At 44.6% G+C, this 20452-nt stretch overlaps 1 protein-coding gene across 1 annotated transcript in view; it reads right to left on the reverse strand.

Moving 5' to 3' along the window:
• LOC149317850 (cytochrome P450 2J5-like) overlaps positions 1-20121 on the reverse strand; it is a 52225-nt gene extending 32104 nt beyond the window's left edge. Inside the window, exons 1-2 of the mRNA XM_089513247.1 lie at positions 19954-20121; positions 285-447 (exon numbers count right to left, since the gene is read on the reverse strand). Coding sequence (XP_089369373.1) covers positions 285-447; positions 19954-20121 — 331 coding nt within the window. The remainder of the gene's footprint in view (positions 1-284; positions 448-19953) is intronic.
• Between the last annotated feature and the right edge of the window lie 331 nt (positions 20122-20452).

The following is a 20452-nucleotide window of genomic DNA, read 5'->3' on the forward strand; positions in this document are numbered from 1 at the left end:
AGCTGGAGTCAAAAGGGAGAACTGAAAAGCAGCAGGGAGGTATAAATGCAAATGTAAGGAATCTGACCCTTCCCAAAAGAAACTACTGAGGCCTGAGCATGCTCAGCTGTCATGGGATGATGATGTAAAAACAAAAGAAAGAAGGAAGGAAGGAAAGAAGGAAGGAAGGACAAACCAATAATACACAATCAGACCACTTCAATCCCACTCCATTATCTTGTTTCTTGAACCCCTCATATAGTATCACAGAAAACCACCAAAATACCTTGGTCTGCATGGCTTACCTCTTTTTCTAACTACCGCTTGAAGGTACGGAGACACCGGTCGCTCAGCAAATTCCTCAAAGTGGTCGATCATGCCTTCTTTCACTGCTTGGTATCCAGACAGCACCACCGCAGGATAATGCCCTACCCAGATTGTGTAAACGTTGCCGTACTGCTTGGCCATCTGCCATTGGGGTCAAAGTGGAGAAGAGAAGCATAATACTCAGGCAATCCAAGTTGTTTCTATAATTATTTTTATGCAAACTTCAGTATCTCTCCTCATTCTGACACTTTTATCTAGGGATGAGGGTTGCATGAAACCTCCAGAGAAGAGGTCTCCAATCCAGAGAATATGGCCACTGTAAACCCACTGCGCACACACTGTCTGTGCCACTCTCTGCCCCAACGAAGAAGGCTTGAAAGTCCTTCCTTGCAGGGCAGAAGCTTCTCCTTTTGCACCTGGTCTCCTTGGGAAAACAACCAAGCAGCTGGCTGAGCAAAAACCGAGGAGCTTCATGCCCACACTGGCCTTTGCAACAAAGCCAGGGCTTCTCTGTTGCCGCTCATCCAGCTGCACGATTGCTGCTTTGATGGTAACCAGATGCAAAGGGAGCAGCGACCAAGTAGCCAGATGAGGAATGACCAAGAAGCTGCAAGGCTGGCACAGGCAAGAGGTTTCTCAGTCACTGTTCAACAAGCTGCTTGGTTGCTGCTCCCAAGGTGGCTGGGTGCAAAGGGAGCAGTCACCACGGTCGGTTGTTTTAAATGTACAGTAGAACAGTTAAATGTCAGGAAATAGGAGTTGGGGGCAATAGGGGTGTCACCCAAGAGGAAAGGGGGCGGCAACCCAAAAACCTTTGAGGGCCACTGTCCTGAGTCATTCCGTCTTCCAGCCTTCCTTCTGAATCTCCTTCCGCCATTTCCCCTGCTCTGCCTTTACTTGGAACCAGAACAATGGAAGCAATGAGTAATGGCAGTCTTTTTGACTATATATCCTGACCACAAGGGAGATGAGCTAGTCAATGCACTCCTTTGCTGCCATAAATCTCATTGTGCACTTCAGCAATTCATATGTGTGCAGTTTATTACCTTGGATGGCTCCTGTGTTTTTTGTGGGTTTTTCAGTCTCTGTGGCCATGTTCTAGAAGATTTTCTTCCTGACGTTTCGCCAGCATCTGTGTCTGGCATCTTCAGAGAATGCCTGCCTGGAAAAAGTGGGTCTATATATTCCTTCCTCCTCCTATTTTCAGTCCTCCTACTTCTATGTCCAAGCCTGCTTTCCTTACAATACGTTCTGCATATAAGTTGAACAGGGAAGGTGAAAGGATGCAGCCTTGTCTGAGCCCTTTGCCAATTGGGAACCATTTGGTTCTCCATCTTCTGTTCTGAGAATAGCCTCATGTCCTCAGGATGGATTCCTCCTCAGGACTATCAGATGCTATTTTAAGAGCTATATAGATTGTAAGCCTGAGGGCAGGGAAATGTCTAATTAACAAGTTTTAAGCTGCTCTGATAGCCTTTTGGCTCAAGAGCGGGGTATAAATAAATTATTATTGTTGTTGTTGTTGTTATTGTTATTGTTATTATTATTATCATCTACAAGATGGTATATGAAATATAGATGAATTTCATGTTTAGACCTGGATCTCAACTCCAGGATGTTGTGTATATGCAAATATGCTTAGCCACCTTGAGTCCCTGTACTGGGAGGAAGGCGGGATATAAATAAACATAATATCCAAAACACTTCTGATCCCAACCATTTCAGATAAGGGGGACTCAACCTGTAAAAGCTATTCTACTCTTAAGGACACTGGACACCTCCTAGTTAACCTTAGAATTACGTTGCATTTCCTCTTAGTCCTGCAGATGTAACCACCGAGGAGAAGTGGGCACAGTTTGACTTGCAAACCAGATGTGGCCCTGTACCCCACTTTTGTGGCTCTTGAATCCCCTCCCAGCCCCTCAAAACACCCCAACCAATGTTTTTAAAACAATGATAAGCTTTGGGGGCAATTTACTATTCAAAACCATCCAGAAAGTCCCCTCCCCAACTTGGGAAAATAGGTGAAAAAATGGCACCCCGCACAACAAGCATCCCAGAGCCCTGTACTATTCTCAACATCTCTGTTTTCTCTGGAGTTTCTTTCAAAGAAAGACAATGGAGGTATTTGGGCTTGCTGTCCGGTGGGCATTTGCTGGCCTCCGTGCAGTTGTCCACTTCTACCATACAGAGGATCATCCGAAATACTTTTATATACCCCCTAACCCAAACTCCCTCGGAGTATAGAGGAGTCTCCTTCCTTGGAGGTCTTTAAACAGAGGCTGGATGGCCATCTGTTAATGGGGATGCTTTGATTTAGATTTCCTGCATGGCAGAATAGGGTTGGACTAGGTGGCCCTTGTGGTCTCTTCCAACTCTAGGATTCTAGGATTCTAACCATCAAGAAAGAATTGTCAACATGTTATATTAAAGACCGACACAATATTTTATTAAAATAATTGGCTCCTGTATTGTATTCCCTGTTGCCATGGATGGCTGTGAGAGCTGGACAGTTAAGGAGGAGGATAGGAGGGAAATCAACTCTTTGGAGATGTGGGGCTGGAGAAGAGTGCCAAGGATCCCATGGATGGCCAAAAAGACCAACAAATGGGTCCTGGAGCAGATCAAGCCAGAAATCTCCCTAGAAGCCAGGATGACAAAACTCAAGTTGCCTTACTTAGGACAATCATGAGAAGGCATGAATCATTGGGGAAAACAGTAATGCTAGGAAAGGTAGAGGGAAGTAGAAAGAGAGGAAGACCGAATGCCAGGTAGATGGAGTCCATGAAGGAGGTCACTATGGGTTTTATGGGGTTTCAGGTATTAAACAGAGCAGGGGAGGACAGAGGAGTTCTTGGAGATGTCTCATCCGCAGGGCTGCCATGGGTTGAGATCGACTCCAGGGCAGTTAACAACAACAAAAAAACAACACCATGCTGACAACTGAATTCTACCCTTTTTTCCTAAATAAATTAATGTACAGCAGTTAGATTCAGAGCCTGTTGTGACACGACTACGGTCTCCATTTTAACCTGTCTGGTTTACCAACAAGTATGTTTTGGACAAAGTTGAGAAGAGTTATGTTTTAAATTCCAGCTCCCAGAAGCCATCAGCCAACATGACTGATGGATTTTGGGAGCTAGTCCAAGGCAATGGCAAAAGTCCTCTGAACAAATCTTGCCAAGAAAACCCCATGACAGGTTCGGCTTAGGGTTGCCATAAATCAGGAATGACCTGAAGGCACACAGCAATGAAGTCCAAATTGAATTTTCCAAGCTCTTGTTTTGGATCTAATGGCCTAGATTCTCAAATCAATAAAGGGCATGCATCCATTGGCTGACAGTGGTCAAACTGATGTAACTCTCTCATTGGCATCTGTTGTTTTCTTTTCTTGGGCCATAGGCAACAATAGAATTGTCCAACATTCAAGCGATAGCTCTGTGCATTGTTCAAGTATTGAACAGCTACCTGCAATGCTTCACTGTGATTATTCTCCTCCAAAGGGAATGCCGTTGTTGTAATAATAGGATCCAAAATGACACCACACGCATTCGTTTGTATCCACTAAGATTCAGCAGGAATCTAAGGAGGCATAATTCGAAGGCGTCTCCTCCACTGGACTGTGTTGGCTGTGGCCAAAATTATTTTCTTGCTACACCTGCTATTCCACTATCTGCATTTCCCTTGGAAGAAATACTGTAGGTTGGTCAAATGGAAGACTCTACAAGGCTTACAAGTTTAACCAAAATAACCCAGAAGGCCATGTATGTTTGTGAAAGAAACACAGTCCGTCCTTTTGTTATCATGGACCCATATTCCCACCTTCCCTGGTGCAAAGTTTCTGGTTTGTAAAAATCTAGTTTTAAATAGCAAATGGGTGACTGTTCAAGTAAGGCTCCAATCAGTCATAAGAACATCCATCTCCTCCAACATTTAATAAATGAAAACATCACTGTGAGCTCAAGATGGGGAAAGGTTATTACAGGCATAATCTCCCTTATCTGGAATACTCCAAAATCATCTGAATGGGTGGCTGAGATAGTGATGCCTTTTGTTACCCCAAGATCCATCATCCTGTTACCCCTCTCCTTTCTATTAGTATGAAAAGGATGTTTGAGGCCTGTAACTACAAATGTGCCTCCAGTGCGAGGAAACAGCCACATCATTTAAGGGACCATTTAGGGGATCTGGAAGGCTCAACATGGAGAGGTAAGTACCGATGATGTGGACAAGATCCTCGGAAGTGTTCGGAAGACAACCTGTTCTCTCGATCCCTGTCCCTCGTGGCTAGCAGCCCAGGGGGGACCGGCTGTGACTTCTTTGTTACGCCGGATTATTAATACATCTTTGAGGGATGGGCAATTTCCATCAGATCTTAAATTGGCCATTGTAAAACCTTTATTAAAAAAGCCCTCCCTCGACCCCCTGGTACATAATAATTATCGGCCAGTTTCACTGCTGCCATTTCTAGGGAAGGTGATCGAGAGGGCGGTTGCACTCCAGCTTCAGGCGGTCTTGGATGATACGGATTATCTGGACCCATTTCAAACTGGCTTTCGGGCGGGTTACGGGGTTGAGACGGCCATGGTCGCCTTGGTCGATGATCTCCGTCTGGGCCTCGACAGGGGAAGCGTGTCCCTGTTGGTGCTCTTGGACATCTCAGCGGCTTTCGATACCATAGACCATGGTATCCTTCTGGGGCGTCTAGCTGAGGTAGGAGTCGGTGGCACTGCGCTCCAGTGGTTCCGCTCCTATCTCTCTGGAAGGTCCCAGATGGTGCAGCTGGGAGACGTGTGCTCCGATGAGAGGGCCCTTAAAACTGGGGTCCCTCAAGGAGCCATTCTGTCTCCCATGCTATTTAACATTTACATGAAACCGCTGGGAGAGATCATCCGGAGACATGGGGCGCGGGGTTATCAGTACGCTGATGACACACAAATAGTCTTCTCTATGTCTCCGACTGATGCAGTGACTGAGGATGGCGTCTCTCCTCTCGTGGCCTGTCTGGAGTCAGTAATGGGCTGGATGAGGGAAAACCGACTCAAGCTGAATCCAGAGAAGACGGAGGTACTTGTGATAGGTTCCCCTGGTCCAGGAATGGCGGTGGTTCCACCTGTCCTGAACGGGATCACGCTTCCTGTGAAGGACTCCGTGAGCAGAATGGGGGTGCTTCTTGATTCGTCGCTCCACCTTACATCTCAGGTGAATGCGACGGTCAAGAACACCTGTTATCAGCTCTGGCATATCCGCCAGCTGCGCCCATACCTGGCCCAGAGGGACCTTGAAACGGTGGTACACGCTCTGGTAACCTCTAGATTGGACTTCTGCAATGCGCTCTACATGGGGCAACCCTTGTATCATACCCGGAAGCTACAGCTGGTACAGAACATGGCGGCCAGGCTGGTCACTGGTACTTCCAGGACCAGCCATATTTTTAAAAACCTGCACTGGCTGCCTATTCACTTCCGGGCACAGTACAAGGTGTTGGTGATTACCTATTAAGCCCTATATGGCTTGGGCCCAGGATACCTGAAGGACCGCCTCTCCCCATACATTCCGCCCCGCACCCTCAGAACATCTGGGCAGCAATTACTTAGGGTTTCCGGGGCGAGGTTTGTCTCCACTACTAGGAGGACATTCTCCATCGCCGCCCCGGCCCTTTGGAACACGCTGCCCATAGAGCTCCGCTCAGCCACCTCCCTGGCCCAATTTAGACGGGACTTAAAGACCTTCCTGTTTGGGATCGCATTCCCTGATTAAAGTCCTTTAGGCCTCCTCCCTCCACACTGGCAAAGGGATTGGCTAATCCGGGGCTTTTCTGTCTTTGTTTTTATTGATTTATTGTATGGATTTAGTGCCTTTGTATTGTTTTTAATTTGCTGTAAACCGCCCTGATCTGATGGAAGGGCGGTATATAAATAAAAATTTTATTTATTATTATTTTACCATGGGGCCAAGGAGAGATTGATCAGGATCTACATCATCCCTTCACCGATGGGTGCAAATTTGGGTGATAATCCTCTTGCTTACAAGTAAAGGAGGAGATCCGATATATCATCCGTCTCGAAAGCTTTGAAAAGGCAGTCCAGACGTATCTCTTCTGGCAGCCCTTCCCAGCTTCACTTTCCAACAACCCCCTTTCAATTTTAACTAATGATTTAGCAACCGCCCGCTGCCTCTGCCTTGCTTTTACTAATTGTTTCAACAATTGTTAATCATTTATTTGTATTTTATTGTGGGTGAAAAGGTTGGGAGGATTTGGGATATAATGGACAATGAGACATTTATAGTATGCTTATTGTATTTTATGGATGTTTCATTGTTGGCCACTTTGATCTTTTTGGAGAAGTGGGATACAAATTATTATTATTATTATTATTATTATTATTATTATTATTATTATTACTTCCCCAGGGAAGCAATATTCTATTGTCTAGAAACATTTGCATTGATTGTCCCATCATTCCCACATTCTTGTCCCATTCTTCCCTCCTGGAAAATCCACTCTTAATTTCAAATTCTGCCCCAAATATGCCTGCTTAGGCACTACCAATTCCATCTATCTTGAGGTCAGACAAACCCTTTTTGTCCATATCACGCATGATTCCTTGCCTTGCTGGCCAGGCAATGAACCCCATACAGCTTGCTGGGCTACTTCCACTTCATGGTATCCCCGGATTGAAGCTTGGCTTCCGGAAGTGGTATAGTACTGCCCTCTGAAACCCTCAACTGAGTGTTTTCTACCACCTTCTGTATCATTCGCTCTTAGTTGTGCGCATGAGAGAGTGCCCTTGAGTGAATGGTGACTTCCTTCCAATTAAATAAAATTGAATTGAACCTTACACTCTGGAATTTTGTCTTCAGAACCAGTATATATAGGCTAGATCCTTACTTCAGTTATCAAGCCCTTTAGCTGCTTCCAATAGGACTAATACAATTTCCTCATTGCAAATTAATTCTGGGTGCCCTCTCAGGACCCTGGCATTTGGGTAAAACTTTACTTTCTGGTACTTCAGTGTACACAGACTTTGCTTCATGCAGACAATTATTTAAAATATTGCATATAAAGGCACATATATAAGGATATATATATATATATATATGGCGTATACAGAACACAAATGAGTTTTTTGTGGGTGTTTTGGGCTATGTGGCCATGTTCTAGAAGGGTTTATTCCTGACGTTTTTCAGCATCTGTGGCTGGCATCTTCAGAGAATGATGCTGGTGAAATGTTAGGAATAAGCTCTTCTAGAACATGGCCACAGAGCCCCAAAAACCCACAAAAAACGATGGATGCCAACCATGATAGCCTTTGACTTCACAATTTGCATGTTTAGACTGATCTCATCTCCAGGATATTATGTATATGCAAATATTCCAAAAAGTGATAAATAAATACATCCAAAATGCTTCTGGTTTCAAGCATTAAGGATAAGGGAGGTTAAAAAGACACATTAGAAGAGCATGCAGCAGTTTGCTTTTGCTTGAGCCTATTGGGAAGGGAGAGATTCTGTTCTTCTTCCCTTCTTCCCTTTCCTAAGTTAAGTGCAAGGGATAGGAGTTTTAGAATTTTAACTGAATCCTCTTTTATTGTTGTAATCCGCTTGGATTCCAAGTGATTAAGCAGAATATTAATATTTATTATTATTATTATTATTATTATTATTATTATTATTACTTTTGCACTTTGAACTCAGTTTGCAGCAACTGAAGCAAGATGAGGACAAAGGAGGAAAGTATGAGGAAGAAAGAGACATTTTTAAAGCAGCTGAACAGATGGCAGAGGATTAACTGGGATTGTCCCTGCCAAACTGGGCCAGTTGGAGAGGCAAGGACATCTTCTTTGCTGAAATGGGTGCAACATGGAACCCAACATGGAGCCCTGGTGGCACAGTGGGTCGCATATGATATTGCAATTTAAAGCTATAATTTTAATTTTGCTGGTTGCTTATGTCACAACCATTGCCGTTACATTCAGCGATGTACAGGAATGATGATTTATGAGTAATATTAGTATAAAAACATTACTAAGGACTGTATGGTGTGATATAGGAGGCAGTCAATGGGGGAAAGACCCCATAAGTTATCATGCTGGGTGACAGTGGCATCATTAGGTTTCGCATCATCTGGTCACAATCCTGATATGGATATGGAGGGATCATGACAATATTGCAATCCCCACTTACAGGGCAGCAGGCACTGCGGGCAACAGGGGCCTGTTTCCCCATCAATCCTGATGGCACAGTGGTTACATGACTATACTGCAGCCTCTCACTCACAAAACCACAAGGTTGTGAGTTGGATCCCAGGCAGGGGCTCAGGGTCAACTCAGCCTGGCATCCTTCCATACGTTGCTAAAATCAGTACCCAGCTTGGTGAAGGCAATTAGCTTACACTTTGTAAACCGCTTAGTACATAGGTAAACAGTATAGAAATATAAGGGTCATTCCCACTACCTTTTAAACTGGATCGTGTTTAAAAGAGCATGGTTCCCACTTAATTCGAATTGCTGAAGCGATTCTGAAAGGGGACCATGCTTTTGACCCATTTAACGCATGTCAAAATGACACTGTTTTTTTCTGGTTCTTTTTGGTTGAATTGGTTTATTTTGAAATAAATCAATTCATCCCAGTGTGAACCATGTGGATTCGAATCTGCTCCCTGTGATGCGGGAGGCAGCTGCAATGGCCCCTGTCTTCTCCCGTCACTGGCCTCCCTTGCCTCTCCGCCGGCTTCTCTGTCCCTGGCCTTCTCCCATCCCTTGCCCCCCATTCTGTCATTATTGGGAATGGAGCCATACCTGCTATTACTTGCTAACAAGTCTCACAAACAACATCTTGACACAAATATACACCCCACACAGTTCAGTGAGACTGAAACCACTTGCAGGTTCATTCAGGATTTGGAAGCAAGTCCATTTAATCTGCAACGTGGAAGTGAGGGAAGATGACAGTCCGGCCAGAGAGAGAAGAAGGAGAGGAGCTGCTTGGCAGCCATTTTGAGACCGTGTGCTTGAGACCGTGTGCTCGTTGCTGAAGGGGAGGAGCTTCTGTGAGTCACATCTGTGAGTCACAAGGGGGCGGAGCTAGCAGACTAGCTTTATATACCACCTTCCAGAGCCTTCCAGAACAGTCCGGCCAGAGAGAGGAGAAGGAGAGGAGCTGCTTGGCAGCCATTTTGAGACCGTGTGCTTGAGACCGTGTGCTCGTTGCTGAAGGGGAGGAGCTTCTGTGAGTCACATCTGTGAGTCACAAGGGGGCGGAGCTAGCAGACTAGCTTTATATACCACCTTCCAGAGCCTTCCAGAACAGTCCGGCCAGAGAGAGGAGAAGGAGAGGAGCTGCTTGGCAGCCATTTTGAGACCGTGTGCTTGAGACCGTGTGCTCGTTGCTGAAGGGGAGGAGCTTCTGTGAGTCACATCTGTGAGTCACAAGGGGGCGGAGCTAGCAGACTAGCTTTATATACCACCTTCCAGAGCCTTCCAGAACAGTCCGGCCAGAGAGAGGAGAAGGAGAGGAGCTGCTTGGCAGCCATTTTGAGACCGTGTGCTTGAGACCGTGTGCTCGTTGCTGAAGGAGCGGAGCTTCTGTGAGTCACATCTGTGAGTCACAAGGGGGCGGAGCTAGCAGACTAGCTTTATATACTACCTTCCAGAGCCTTCCAGAACAGTCCGGCCAGAGAGAGGAGAAGGAGAGGAGCTGCTTGGCAGCCATTTTGAGACCGTGTGCTTGAGACCGTGTGCTCGTTGCTGAAGGGGAGGAGCTTCTGTGAGTCACATCTGTGAGTCACAAGGGGGCGGAGCTAGCAGACTAGCTTTATATACTACCTTCCAGAGCCGCGCGCCTAACGGCGCACAAATTTTCATTTTCTTTAACTCAACAACTCTGCTCAAGTGGCATCAGGTTAGAATCAGATATTGAAACAGAGCCTTCCCTTTAAGTGTAAGATAGCAGCCAGTACTTACCTTTAAAGAAGTATTCCCAGTAGATTGACTGTTATATTTACTACTAAACACTTTGCAGTATGGACAACGAGGGATCTGCCGCAGTCACCTGCAACTCTTGTGGGATGTTTCTCTTCTTGCCTACAGAAGTGGAGAACTTCACATGCACCAAGTGCAAGTTGGTAGCACTCTTGGAGGAGAAAGTGCAGCAGCTGGAGTCCAGAGTAGCTACACTTCAGCATATTAGGGAACAAGAGGATTTCCTAGACACAATAGAACTAACCATCTTGGATGAGTACCACGCAGAGGAAGATGCTGGAGCTGAGGAGGCCACTTCACATACACAGGAGGAAGACAGCTGGAGGAATGTCACAAAGAGAAGTAAGCCAAGAAGGAATTGTTCGGGGAGCTTGCAGCTAGAGAATCGATTCGAAGCTCTTTCCCTTATCAAGGAGGATGAAGAAGAGCAGCATGGACAGACTTCAGGGACGGAGCAGGGGAGCCTGAGAGTCCCACCCGAGGGAACAGTCGCTGCTAAGCCTCGGAGGAGGCGTGTGGTCGTAGTGGGGGACTCCTTGCTGAGGGGTACAGAAGCAGTGATTTGTAGGCCTGACAAGATGTCTCGAGAGGTGTGTTGTCTTCCAGGTGCAAAGATCCGTGATGTGACAGAGAGGCTGACAAGACTGGTCAAGCCTACTGACCAATACCCCTTCCTTTTGGTCCACGTGGGAACTAATGATACTGCAAGACACAGCATTCAGAACATCAAAAGGGATTACGAGGCGCTTGGTAGGAAGCTGAAAGGAATGGATGTACAGGTTGTCATCTCGTCTCTTCTGCCAGTTGAAGGGCATGGTCCAGGAAGGGAGAGGAAAATAGCGGATGTGAACAACTGGCTTCACAGATGGTGCCGCCGAGAAGGATTTGGATTCTTCGATCATGGGCTGCGGTTCCATGAGGAGGGACTTCTTGCAACAGACGGGTTGCATCTCACGCCAGTTGGAAGAAATGTTTTTGCCAACAGTCTCAAGAACTTGATCAGGAGAGCTTTAAACTGAGTTCCGAGGGGAAGGGAGACAATATTAAGGAAGGCGAAAGGGATGGCAAAAATAGTCAAACTGACATAGAGGAAACAAGGCAAACAGTGCAAGGACCCAGCAGTGGGAGGCAAAAAAACTTGCACAGGCAGCAAGTAAAAGGGAACCATGGTCTGCGATGTCTCTACACTAATGCACAGAGCATGGGAAATAAGCAAGATGAACTCGAACTCCTAGTACAACAAAGCAAATATGATATAATAGGCATCACTGAAACCTGGTGGGATGAGTCTCATGATTGGAATGTGGAAATAGAGGGGTATAACCTTATTAAGAGCAATAGGCCAAACAGGAAAGGAGGAGGAATAGCACTATATGTCAGAGATATTTACACCAGTGAAGAGATCCTGGACATCAATCATGGAAGCCAGGTGGAGAGCATCTGGATAAGAATCAAAGGGGAGGGAAACAACAAGGATGTTACGGTGGGAGTCTACTACAGACCCCCAAGTCAGACTGAGGAATTGGATGATATCTTTCTAGAACAGATGACCACACAGTCAGAAAAGAGAGATGTAGTAGTGATGGGCGACTTCAACTATCGTGATATTTGCTGGAAGTCAAACTCAGCAAAATCCTCAAGGTCTAGCAAATTCCTCACTTGCCTGGAAGACAATTTCATGGTCCAAAAGGTGGAAGAGGCAACAAGGGGGTCAGCTATTTTAGATCTGATCCTAACCAACAAGGATGACTTGGTTGATGGGGTGCAAGTGGTGGGATCCTTAGGTGGAAGCGACCATGTTCTCCTGGAGTTTGTTATACAGTGGAAAGGAGAAGCCAGGCAGAGTCAGACACGCATCCTAGACTTTAGGAGAGCGGATTTCAGTAAACTTAGAGAAGTATTGAGGGCGATTCCATGGTCAGAAATACTAAAAGATAAAGGAGTTCAGGACGGATGGGACTTTCTCAAAAGGGAGATACTGAAGGCACAATTTCAAACAGTTCCAGTGAGAAAGAAAAACGGGAGGTGTCTCAAGAAACCAGGATGGATGACTAAGGAACTTTCAACCGAGCAAAGTTTGAAACGGAACATGTATAAGAAATGGAAAAAGGGGGAAATCACGAAAAAGGAATTCAAAGAAATAGCAGGCATGTGTAGGGGTAAAGTCAGAAAAGCTAAAGCGCAGAATGAACTCAGGCTTGCTAGAGAGGTTAAGAACAATAAAAAGAGCTTTTTTGGATATGTCCGCAGCAAGAGGAAGAAGAAGGAAACGGTAGGGCCACTGCGTGGAGAAGATGGCAAAATGCTAACAGGAGATAGAGAAAAGGCAGAATTACTCAACACCTTCTTTGCCTCAGTCTTCTCAGAAAAGGCAAAGGGGCTCAACCTGAGGATAATGGAGCAGAGGACAGAATAGGGGAATTTCAGCACAGAATAAGTAAAGAGATAGTAGAGGAACACCTTATTAATCTAAATGAATTTAAGTCTCCGGGACCAGATGAACTCCATCCAAGGGTATTAAAAGAACTGGCAAAAGTAATATCGGAGCCATTGGCAATCATATTTGAAAACTCCTGGAGAACAGGAGAGATCCCAGCAGACTGGAGGAGGGCAAACGTTGTCCCCATCTTCAAAAAGGGGAAAAAAGAGGATCCCAACAATTATCGTCCAGTTAGTCTGACATCAGTTCTAGGAAAGATTCTGGAGCAGATCATTAAACAGAGAGTCTGTGAACATCTAGAAGGCAATGCCATAATCACAAAAAGTCAACATGGGTTTCAGAGAAACAAGTCATGCCAGACAAACCTAATCTCTTTCTTTGACAAAATTACCAGCTTGGTAGATGAAGGGAATGCTGTGGATATAGTATATCTTGATTTCAGTAAGGCCTTTGACAAGGTTTCCCATGACATTCTTGCAAACAAGCTTGTAAAATGTGGGCTAGACAAAGGAACTGTTAAATGGATCTGTAATTGGTTGACCGGCCGAACCCAAAGGGTGCTCAACAATGGCTCCTTTTCATCCTGGAGAGAAGTGACCAGTGGGGTCCCACAGGGCTCTGTCCTGGGCCCAGTGCTATTCAACATCTTTATCAATGACCTGGATGACAGAATTGGGAGCATACTTATCAAATTTGCAGATGACACCAAATTAGGGGGAATAGCTAATACCCCAGAGGACAGGATCAAGATTCAAAATGACCTGAATAGACTAGAAAGCTGGGCCAAAGCTAACAAAATGAAATTCAACACAGAGAAATGTAAGGTATTGCACTTAGGGTGGAAAAATAAAATGCACAGATATAGGATGGGTGACACCTGGCTGAATGAAACTACGTGTGAAAGGGATCTAGGAGTCCAAGTAGACCACAAGTTGAACATGAGTGAACAGTGTGATGCGGCAGCTAAAAAGGCCAATGCTATTTTAGGCTGCATCAATAGAAGTATAGTGTCTAGATCAAGAGAAGTAATAGTGCCACTGTATTCTGCTTTGGTCAGGCCCCACCTAGAATATTGTGTCCAGTTCTGGGCGCCACAATTCAAAAAGGACATTGAGAAACTGGAGCGTGTCCAAAGGAGGGCGACAAAAATGGTGAAGGGTCTGGAGACCATGCCCTATGAGGAACGACTTAGGGAGCTGGGGATGTTTAGCCTGGAGAAAAGAAGGTTAAGAGGTGATATGATAGCCCTGTTTAAATATTTGAAAGGATGTCATATTGAGGAGGGAGCAAGCTTGTTTTCTGCTGCTCCAGAGAACATGACCCGGAACAATGGATGCAAGCTACAGGAAAAGAGATTCCACCTGAACATTAGGAGGAACTTCCTGACAGTAAGGGCTGTTCGGCAGTGGAATGCACTTCCTCGGAAGGTGATAGAGTCTCCTTCCTTGGAGGTCTTTAAACAGAGGCTGGATGGCCATCTGTCAGGGATGCTTTGATTTGGATTTCCTGCATGGCAGGGGGTTGGACTGGATGGCCCTAGTGGTCTCTTCCAACTCTACGATTCTATGATTCTATGATTCTATGATTCTATGATTCTATGAACTCCACGTTTGGGATTGGGGCAAGATACCCCCCAACTCTTGCTGTAAGTCTGTAAAATAACGGGGCTATGCCTGTGCCCTTTATCTGTTGTTTATTCCTGCTTCCTACTGTAATACAGCAGCTGCTTCATGTAGGATTTTTCTCCCCGCTTTCCCTTTCCAGAGGATCAGCTGGAGGAAGATAGGAAATAGGCTATGAGGCCATGTTGCGTCATAGATTAGATGATGTTGCAATAAAAGATGATTGCGATATCGGCGCTGTTTTTGTCTTACCCGCATCCCCATGGCATAGTGCTTTAGCTATGTGTAAAGTGGGTGTCGGATGGGTGTGACACTGCAGAGCCCTATCAGAGGTTTAGATAAACCATAGGGACTGCTTGAGAAATACTGAAGCAATAACAGTTTGAGAAAAAGTAATGCAGCCCGTCCCATGGCTCCACGTTTTTGATCTGGGGTGGCCAGAATACAGCCAGACGTAGCTTCAACAAAAGTAGGTAAGCCCTAAATATTTTAAATTGGTTATTCTTATTGTTGATACCTCTAACAGAAAATAAATAGGCATTCAGATCAATGTAAGATCAATGTCTAATGTCCTCCTGCTCTGAGAAGAGAAGAGAGGAGAGATCTTTGGGGTGGCTATGGGGCTGAATGCAGCCTCTCTTGGTAGCGCCTTTTTATGGATCATTGGACCAGCTTGCAACAAACTGGAACAGATAGTACATCAGTCCAAAAGGCTGGGAATTGCATTTGCACTGGCTGCCTTGGTAGTTAGTGTGACTAATACAGGTTGAGTGTCCCTTATCTGGAATACTCCAAAATCTGAAATGCTCCAAAATCCGAAAGTGCCGACAAGGGTGGCTGAGACAGTGACGCCTTTGCTTTCTGGTGGTTCAGTGGACACAAACTTTGGGGTTTATCACACTGGCGCTGATTTCAACAGTAAGGAGAGATTAAAGCGCATTTAGAGCAACCCGTAAATGAAGCGGAAAAGGCAAGTAATTGAGCGAATGATTATCACACGCAATTGCTCAAATAAAGTGATATCGAAAATGCCTTGTCGCTAAAAGCCCCAAAGTAAAAAGATGCATATTAATGCTTCTTTGTGACCACTTTAATGGTGGGTTTTGTGGGAAGTTGTGTGAAATCGTTATGTGTAATTACATGATTTTTCCAGGATATTCACGGGATAAACTCCTGATCTCCTTTGTGTGATAAAGTCCTTTGTTTTGTGCACAAAATTATTTTTAAATGTTACATACGAAGTTGCCTTCAGGCTGTGTGTGTGAGGGGTATAGAAACATTAATGACTTTCATGTATAGACTTTGGTCCCAGCAATAAGGTGCTTTGTTACGTATAGGCAATGATTCTAAAATACAAAATCCAAATCCAAAATGTAAAACACTTCTGGCCCAAGCATTTGGATAAGGGAAACTCAAGCTGTATTATTGATCATGTAGAAACTGTGGGGAACAGCGATGGCTATTGAACTACTGGAAATCAATCATAACTAAAAGATATATTTTTATTAATTAGTGACCACAGGGCTAGTAATTAACAAGCCACACACTTTACTAGCTTTGGCTTGTCCTCTACCAATTTAGATGATTACAGTTTCATTCCTTATGGGTCTTCCATTGTGGACAGTTTGGGGACTTCAACTGGTTTAAAATATAGCTACGGGAAATTTGAGAGAAGTCTGTCAATCAGCTTACATAGATCTGACATCATTTTATTTGTTTGTTTGTTTCATTTATATAAATGAAATATATATGAATAAGCCCACCTTGGGTCCCTTCTGGGAGAAAGGCAGCACATAAATGAAGTAAGTAAGTAATGAATGAATATATATGAATGAATGAATCAGTTAATTAATATAAGGCAGCTCACATAAAGAATCAACTAAAACCTAGCAATAAAATTTTAAGAACAATTTAAAATCCTCACATTAAAAATTAGTTGTATTATATCCGCAGTATAGCTTGCACCCTTCCACAAGTTTTAAGGGTTTATTTTGTCCCTCTAAGGCCCTGAATTGGTCAACAAATTGCTCCCAAGGGAGCAAAGAGATGAACAAGTTGACCAACTGCGCCATGGGCATAGAGCTCCTCTGCACGGTCAAGGCAACAGATGACCCTCTCTATTGGGGCGAGGAGGATAAGAGCGTTCATGTACGGTCATCTTGACCAGCAGCCATTGAAGGTCTTAACCTCCACAAAGATCAGAAATGAGCTGGAAAATTAGTTGAGTTTGGAAAAACAGCTTTTTTAAAGTACAGCTCCTTGGATCCTCCGGTCGACATGGCCATGAAGCCTAGTGGCTAGGAGATTCTGGCATTTGTTGGGAAAAGCGTCTTTCCCAAGTTCTAGAAAGAGACATGTGGAAAGTAAGGGAAGATTTAAGTTTAGTCAACATTTTCTCAGCTGTTTATTCAACCACATATCCATGAAAATTAATGCTTATTTTGCATCATGGATCCTTTGTTTTCCCCAGCAGATTGCTAAATGATGGGTATTGTTTTCCTCTCTGGGCCCCATTCTTGCTGCAGTTGCACTTGTCAGTGTAAAGAGAATTGTACCTATTTGTAGTCATGGATCATCACGTTTTCTCAGTCGCACAACTGCCACCATCACACTTGCTTCCTGACTCCCCCTAACCTCGCTTTTCTCCCTTGTCTCCTACCCCACATGCCTTCTGGGGTTTTCTATTTCTGTTTCTACTTACTTTCACTGTCTTGGGCAACTCTGGAGCTCTGCTCTGCAATCTGATTCTTTCTTTTTTTATGGAAGAAATTTTAGAAGGTAATTGTGTTGTAGATTTCTTATCTCTATAGAGAGACCCAGAAGTCAGCTTGAAAAGGAAACCAGGGTGTATTGAGCTGCAGCATCCCCAGAAGGAAATACATCCAAATTTCTGGAGCCCCAAATTCTGGGTGACAGTGGCGGGTAACAGACCGCCATTTAGTACGTAATGAATACGTACTAGGGTTAGGAAGGGGCGGTGCTTCCGCACGCCCCTAACCCTAGTACGTATTCTGTACGTACAATATGGCACCGGCCGTTCCACACGGCCGCCGCCATATTTACGTATCGGACGCTGTGCGTCCACACGTGTCGCGGCGTCTATAACGTCGTGAGTCCACCCCTGGCGCCTCGTGACATCATAGAGGCGCCGCTTAAAGAAGCTCCATTTTGGAGCTTCTTTTTTGCTCTGTAACGGAGCCGCGCGGTTTGGCTGCAGCGGCTCCCTTACGGAGCAAACAGCGGTGGCGGCAGATCGCCGCAAAGCGGCGGTTTATAACCCGCCATAGTCTTTTATAGCATTTTAAACAAAGGAAACTTACAAATTACATGCATTGGTTACATTTGAACTAAACATATACATCCCTTTACACTTGTTGGGTGTTCATTCATACGTCTGTGTTGCGTTATTCTGTCCCTCGTGGTGTCCATCAGTCAAACTATTATTTATATGTTTCTCTTTACTGTCTCTAAACTGTCTCAGCATTACATCCTTTTGTTTTGGATAAGAACGTAAAGCAGGAACCATCTCAGGGCCTTTGCATTTCAGAGCCCTGATACGATCCAATTGTTCATTATCCTGGCAACCTTTGCCCTCAATAACCATTTCAGGATTGTAATTTTCAGCCTCTGAGCATAGTAAAAATCTCAATTTTAAACTACCTACTTCAATTGGGCTGCTTTGGAATAGCAACAAGGAAAGGGGACAGTAGTGTGACTGCCTCGGGAGCAACGATTTGCACCTGGGTTTTTGCTCTATTGGGAGCTCATTGATAGGATTTCCCCATCAATGAAGAGGGACATTCAAACTATGGTTGGAGGATGCAGCCACTTTGGGTCAGAGCAAGTGGCATGCAATAAATATAGTCAAAGGAGTTTATCCCATGGGAGGAATGTCTCTTAATTTCAAATGAAAAGAAAGTGGGGCCAGAACGCATTCACATGAATTTGCTAGTTCAGCAAATTTATGTGAATTGCGTTCAAACTGACTTCCCATTGCCCGAAAATAGCTTGCCATTGCCCAAAATTGCATGTGATCACCTCTCACGCAATAACATTAAACCCCACGATTACATTCAGATTGCTATTGGATTATACTTCCAATTTCCCTTGTCTGATAATGTCCAAAGTTGCTTGTTTACAGATCCAATTGTGGTTTAAAAGCCACACATAGTAATCTTCTGTGTCTTAGAGTACTGTTGAGCAAATGAACATTAGCAGCTAAAGCAGAAATGGAGGGCAGCGAGGGACATTTGGTTAGACAGACCCATGCCAGGTAGCTGTGACTTGTCCAGTATTCAATGATGCCACACTAAACACTGGTTCTGTCCAGAAACCTGAGCCTGGAAATGTTCCTTTTGTGGACTGCAGTTCCCAAAACCCACAAAACGACCTGAAGATTCAGGGAGTTGTAGTTAGTGTTGTCAGTTGTCCCTTCGAAGAAGAGGTGTCCCTTATGCGAGGTCCAGAAAGCTTGTCTTTTACTGAGCTGGCAGCTGTCCTTCATTAAAAAGAATGCTCCCCTATTTGAGGACTTTGAAGCTTTGCCTTTTATATCGACTCAACAATATGTTTGTTGTTGTTGTTTTTTAATCAAATTAAATCCCATATTTTTGGAGTGTGGGCCCTTTTTGGAGCCCTTCATAAACAGAACTGTAATTTATGAAAGCAGACAATTTGGTAATTTTATAGAGAAATACATTGCTAGGGGTGCACCCACACTGTAGAAATAATGCATTTTGACACCACTTTAAGTGCTGTAGTGCCATCCTATGGAATCTATGGGATTTGTGGTTTTACTGGTTCTTTAGCTTTCCTTGTCAAAGAGTTCTGGGTGCCTCGCCAAACTACAAATCCCTGGATTCTGTAGGATGGAACTGTGACCCTTAAAGCGTTGCCAAACTGCATTATTTCCACAGTGTAGATGCACCCTAGGGTCCCTGAAATCAATACTTTCATTTGGTATTTGAGTATTGACACAGACTTGCTCGTATCTACTTTTCTACTTGTCAAACCTGAACTTCTGTCGCAAATTTCAACTGTTCCTTATTGCTGTTTTCAAAACCTGACAACGCTAGCTGTAGCCCCATTGGCCTTCCCTGCCACTACCGCCTTGGTTTTGGGGACAGATGTGTCTTCATGGAGCCCTGGAGCGTTACTTCTCCCCCCTCCGTTTCTCAACTCTTTTCTGAGAATACTAGAACGAACGAGCTCCTTGGAAGTGCTAAAGCCATGCGTGCGACCAGACCGAGGAGCCCTTCAATGATGCCTCCTGCGCACAAGTAATCTGGATTCCCATGGCTAGAAAACACGCTTGTCCCTCCATATTTGCTAGGGTTAGGGCACAAGGCCCCCATGAATATGGAAAAACGCAAATATCAAAAACGCAATGTTTTTACCTGACAGGACACCTCTCTAGGAATTTCTAGGACTTTCAGTGCAACTTTCAGTTAACGTTGAACATAGAGTTGTACTGGAGGATCTAGATACTCCTAGACAGAACATATTAATCAAATCCATGAATAATCAAAGCTGCAAACATCAAAGCCGCAAATATGGAGGGATGAGTGTAATTTCAAACGCTCAATGGTTCAGAAAGGCGTACCTTCTGGAAAGTGTCCTCAGAAAGCTTTATCCCAAACCGCCAAACGCCTCCGACGAGAGGAAGCCGAAAAGGCCCAGGAGGGTAGCGTCTGCAAGACCAGAACTGTTTCAGGAAGCCCAGAATCAGGCGCGGAATCAGAGTAATCAAACAACCAAGTATTCCCAGCATTTTCTTGCCGTTCTCTGTCGATGAACCTTTTGGGATGGGTTGACTGGTCTTCAATTACTTCCTTGGGAGATGTTGCCACTTGCAAACTCTCTCTTTGTCTGGCCAGCACCCTTTTATGCCTTCTACTTCTTTAGGACTTCCTACTGAAAACACCCCACTGAAGTTGCCGCCTGACATCTTATTCAAGAAGCCCTGGAATGTGGTCCTCCAGATCTGTGTTATGGTCCCAAAGGTAGATGTCAACACAGTTAATCATTCCATAAGTGACACTCAAGTAATTGAAGGGAAGGTTAATTTCAATGGTCATTATAACCCAACCCTGGACCAACAC

Source organism: Sceloporus occidentalis, unplaced genomic scaffold (assembly GCF_023333645.1).
Source record: "Sceloporus occidentalis isolate IW3139 unplaced genomic scaffold, rSceOcc1.0.p SCAF_2, whole genome shotgun sequence".
Classification (NCBI taxonomy): Eukaryota; Metazoa; Chordata; class Lepidosauria; order Squamata; family Phrynosomatidae; genus Sceloporus; species Sceloporus occidentalis.